At 49.8% G+C, this 4,710-nt stretch overlaps 1 protein-coding gene across 3 annotated transcripts in view; it reads left to right on the forward strand.

Moving 5' to 3' along the window:
• ATPSCKMT (ATP synthase c subunit lysine N-methyltransferase) overlaps positions 1–3,686 on the forward strand; it is a 15,122-nt gene extending 11,436 nt beyond the window's left edge. For 2 of the 3 annotated variants that reach the window (XM_045285158.1, XM_004698415.2), the window contains one exon: positions 3,196–3,686. In XM_045285158.1, coding sequence (XP_045141093.1) covers positions 3,196–3,399 — 204 coding nt within the window. In that variant the 3' untranslated portion in view covers positions 3,400–3,686. The remainder of the gene's footprint in view (positions 1–3,195) is intronic. The other variant, XR_006679581.1, reaches the window with a different exon arrangement.
• Positions 3,687–4,710: the final 1,024 nt, after the last annotated feature.

Genomic DNA, 4,710 nt, shown 5'->3' on the forward strand with positions numbered 1-4,710 from the left:
ACAGGGGGGCTGTGTGCACAGGAGGGCTGTGTGCACGGGGGGCTGTGTGCACAGGAGGGCTGTGTGCACGGGGGCTGTGTGCACAGGAGGGCTGTGTGCATGGGGGGCTGTGAGCAAGAACCGACTTGATGGCACCTGACGACAACAGCAGTGAAACATTACCCATCGGCTGAAATGAGAGTCTGGGAGCTCCTGCTTACAGCGATGGGTGGATGGAGGCATGGACAGACAGATGACTGACTAGAGGGCGAGTGCATGAATGGATGGTTGAGGGTGGATGGGTGCATACATGGATAAATGCATGTACGAGCAGTAGCGGACAGACGGATGATGGATGGATAAGGGAGAAGAGCATTCTCTTTGTCACCAGAAGGCTGACTACATCTAGGAGGAGCAGTGGAGTTAGATCACCACGCTGCAGCCATCTCTGAAAACTGATGCAGGTTGGAATCATTAGTGAATGATAGTTTGATGAGTCACAGGACGTTTGCATCATCTTAACGCAGTTCCCCACAATTGAGTATAAATTATTAAAAGCAACCACCACCATTTACTTGTAAACCATTAAAAGCACCTTCCACAAATTAGTTCTTATGAACGAGAACAGCGATAACTGCTGGGAGGAAACCGTTACCACCTCAGTCATGGCGCTTGCACGTGGGAGCCTGAGGAGGTCACCGCGTCCTCGTGGGCATTCTGGTCCGAGGTGAATCGTTCCCAGGAAGCAGCAGAGGAAGCCAGGTGAGGGCCATCCCATAGAACGAGTGGCCTACGTTCCTAAAGAGCACTGCCTCACTGCCAGCGCAGCACAGTCTGGGTGATTGCATGTTGCTGTGAGGCGGGAAGCTGTGCCCCTGGGATTTAAAAGACCTGCAGGATCACCCATGGTGGGCAGGGTCGGGCCTCCTCCTCTTTCAAATCAGCTGATGAAAAGTCTGTGCGTCACAACAGAACATTTTCCACCCAGAGCTGAAGGGGAGCCACTGGACAGGACCCAAGCCCACCCCACCTGCTCGCATCCAGTTCCGTCATACTCCTAGCCACTCCGTGCGGGGTTTCTGAGACAAAAGCCTTATTGGGACAGCCGGGGATTTGAACTGTCGACCATGGAGCTAGCAGCTCTGCCTGACCCACAGTATCACCAGAGTCCCTTCATTCCTGTGTGCTCCTTTAATCTGGGAAAAAGCTCCTCCACTGACTGCAGCAGTGGGCCCGGCCATAGCGCATGTGAGGACGACCTGTTCAGAGCCCCTGTGTGTTGACCTTGACTCGATGGCTCTCCCACCATGGAGGGTGTGGGAAGCATCACGAGGATGGAGGGACTCTACAGGGGTCACAACCAAAGGGAATTGGCTGAACTTCCGCCGTCTCCTGATCTAAGACCTGATGGCTTTGAAGGACCACGTCCACGCTGCACTGAAGGCATCGGCAACAAAGGGCGCCACAGTTCAAGTGCATCAAGTCAGTTGCTCCATAGACATTTCACTGGATCTAAGATGCAACTGATTTTACCAAGCGTCGTCACAGAAAGAATTCAGTGATGCGAATTAGAATTGGGAGACAGAGTTAATTCTACGATCTGTCTCTTCCAGAGGTGTCAGGAACGTGGGAAGCCATGTCCGAGGAGAGCGGAACCCGGGGGGGACGTGGGTGTTCTCACAGGCAAAGGACTCCGCTCAGTTGCCGCCACCGTGTGATTGTAGTCAGAAAACCAGGTTCTGTGATCCCGGAAAAGTGGCTCATTCCACAATCTGTATCAGAAGTGGTCTTTTCCCGGTTCTTGAGTGCTTTCTGTCTTTTAGTTTCCTGCAAGGGTCATTTTTATGAGTGGTATTTTTAGGCAAGCATTTTCAGGGACTCTTAATTAAAGCCAGAATAACATTTGGAAATAATTTCCCCTGACATTGCTCACTGAAGGGTCTTTCAAGGAATGGGGCCATTGTAGCTAAATAATAAATTCTCAAACTTATTTGACCTACTCCCCCCCCCTTTGCAGGACCCCCCCCCCACAAAACTCAGTGACCCCTAAGCTAATTGTGCCCTATATTTTTGTCCCATTTCCCATGATCCTGGTTAAAGTGTAGGCATCTGCTTTTGCAGGCCCCCCCCCCCCGCTTGTTCCTGTGCCCCTGGGGGGTGGCATCACTCACTCTGGAAACACTGCTCTAATGCTCGGTCTTGGGCGGGTAGATTACTCATGGATCCCTTGGCTGTCCATGAGCTCAGTTTGAGCCTTTTTCTTTTGTTTACAACATCGGTAATTTGTGTCATCTCTCTTATTTTATTTGTTTGCCTGGCTAGAAGTTTTTCAATTTTATTTATTTTTTCCAAGGAACCAACTTTCGGTTACATTGTTTTTCTTTAAGTCCTGCTTTCAATTTCAGAGATTTCTGTTCTAATTTTTACTGTATACTTTAGTTATATATAAACATGTGAATTTACATATAAATAAATATAAACACACATATGGTTTCCTAAGTAGGGAGTTCAGATGATTGGTTCTAGATTTCTCTAGTTTTAATGATTTTTAAAGTCTTAGGTGAAGGTTTGTGTCTCACATTTTCAGTTTCCTAGTACACAAGCTACTTACGGGACCTCCCAATGGCTCACTCTCTCCTGATGTTTGCCTTTGATGCTGTAGCTTTCCCTGTGAGCCTTGCTTCTGCTGTTCCCACAAATTTTGATGCACCACATTTTCATTTCATTTATTTATTTATTATTTTTTTCATTTTATTTTAGTTCAGAATATTTAAAAATCTCAGGAACGTCTTCCTTGACCCACATTTTACTTATCAGTGTGGTAGTTATTCTCCAAACATTCTGAGGTTCACCACCTGTCATTTCTGTTCTTGATCTCTAGTTTCAGTCCACTATCTGTGATTTCGTTTTGAGGGGTGTCTTGGCCCATGGTGTGGGCTCTCTTGATGGCTGTTCCCTGTGAGCCCGAGAAGAGTGTGTATTCTGCTCTTGTGTAATGGAGTGTTCAGCAAATGGCAACTGGCCCATCTGTTGGTGGTGCTGCCCGTTCTGCCCTGTCCTCGCTGCTTCTGCCCGTGGCTCCGGCAGTGACAAATAGGGCGCTGCCGAAGCCTCCTGCCCGCCCCCCTTTGTCCTTCCTCTGTTTGGGCACATGCACGCGCTGCTGTCGTGGACCATGGCGTCTTCTCACTGCACTGGTGCTCGTTTCCCCCACAGATGCTGCAGCTGGAGAAGAAACTGGAGCTGGAACTTCAGGACAATGCCAGAGTCATTGCTTGCCGCTTCCCCTTTCCAAGCTGGACCCCAGACCATGTCACCGGGGAGGGGACAGACACGGTGTGGGTGTACGATGCGAGCACCTTCAGGGGGAGAGCGAGAGGACCTGGGACACTGGTGCCCCCTCCCAAGCGGGTTTCCTGAAGCGCCGGGCTTGTGCGAGGGCCATGTTCTCAGCACACGCCACCCTCCTGGACATGCATGCTAAAGCTGGAGGGCGGCGGAAAGCACTCCCTCCGTGTGGTGTTCCGAGGAGTGTTCTCGCAGCCTCTCTGTGCAGGTAGATGCGTGCAGAGGGAGCAAGTGCAATGTGAGCAGGATGGAAGCGCGCTTCAGATGAGAAGACGGGGGTGTTCAGAGCCATCCAGAGTTACAAAGAGTTGCTGTTTCCCACAGCTGCAAAAGGAAGGAATAAAGTTTAGTCATTCTTACCAACGGTGTCGCGCTCTCTCTTCTGGATGTGTCTCTTTCTTCTCTGTGCTTCATGACAACATTCATTCTGTAGAGGATTGAGAGGCATGGAGGTTTTATGACATTTATTAGGAATCATTTGTTCCAAGGCTTTGGTTTGCCATATTGTATGCAATCTAAGATATTTGTGTGTGTTTACACATTTTAACGTCTGAAGTTTTTTTTTTTTTTAAAGTTTTAGAAGCAGGCTTTATTGAGAAGCAGGCTTTATTGAGAAGCTTGCGGACTGGTTCAGTAACTCAGGTATTGAGCCAGTGAAGCCACTACGTGTGAAGTTTTGGGACACCTCCCAGTTGGTAAGGAGCCCTGGTGATGCAGTGAGTTAAGCACGGAGTTGCTAAGTGAAAGGCTGCTGGTGGGACCCCACCCACTAGTCTGCGTGAGAAAGGTGGAGCCATCAGCTACGTCCATAAAGACGGATCCCGCAGAGCTCTGCCTTGCTCTGCCCGGGGCTTCCGTGAGTTGAAATTGACTGGAGGGCAGTGGGTTTAGTTTTTCAGGTCTTGCAGTTGGACTGGGTTCCCTAGAGAAGCAAACCCAGGAATGCTTCGAGGTGCACGTAGATAGAGACTTGTGTACGCCATCAGAGATTTGTGTACGTAGACAGAGATTTGTGTACGTAGATAGAGATTTGTGTACGTAGACAGAAAGAGCCATCCAGAATGGGCTCACACAGCTGTAGAAGTCGGTCTGTCCACTCCTGGTCAAGTTGGTGGGTCAGATGTAAGCTGATGGTTTCTCTCCACTTGTGTAGCTGCCAGGCTGGACAGGAAGCTGGAGGACAAAGCAGGAAGACCACAGGCTGGAGGGTGCAGAGCTGAAGGAATCCAAGAACGGCCCAATGAATCCAGGGTTGGCAGTGTGCTGATGGCTCACGGGATTGCCGGGAGGTAGAGCAGGAGGTGGATGGACACTGCAGGGTTCAGGTCCAGCAGTAGAAGTGAGCTCACTCCCACACACTCAGTCTGTGCCAAGAGTTGGTTG

The sequence above is a fragment of the Echinops telfairi genome, unplaced genomic scaffold (genome assembly GCF_000313985.2).
Source record: "Echinops telfairi isolate 266 unplaced genomic scaffold, ASM31398v2 ScPeMD7_7469;HRSCAF=8507_1, whole genome shotgun sequence".
In the NCBI taxonomy this organism is placed as follows: Eukaryota; Metazoa; Chordata; class Mammalia; order Afrosoricida; family Tenrecidae; genus Echinops; species Echinops telfairi.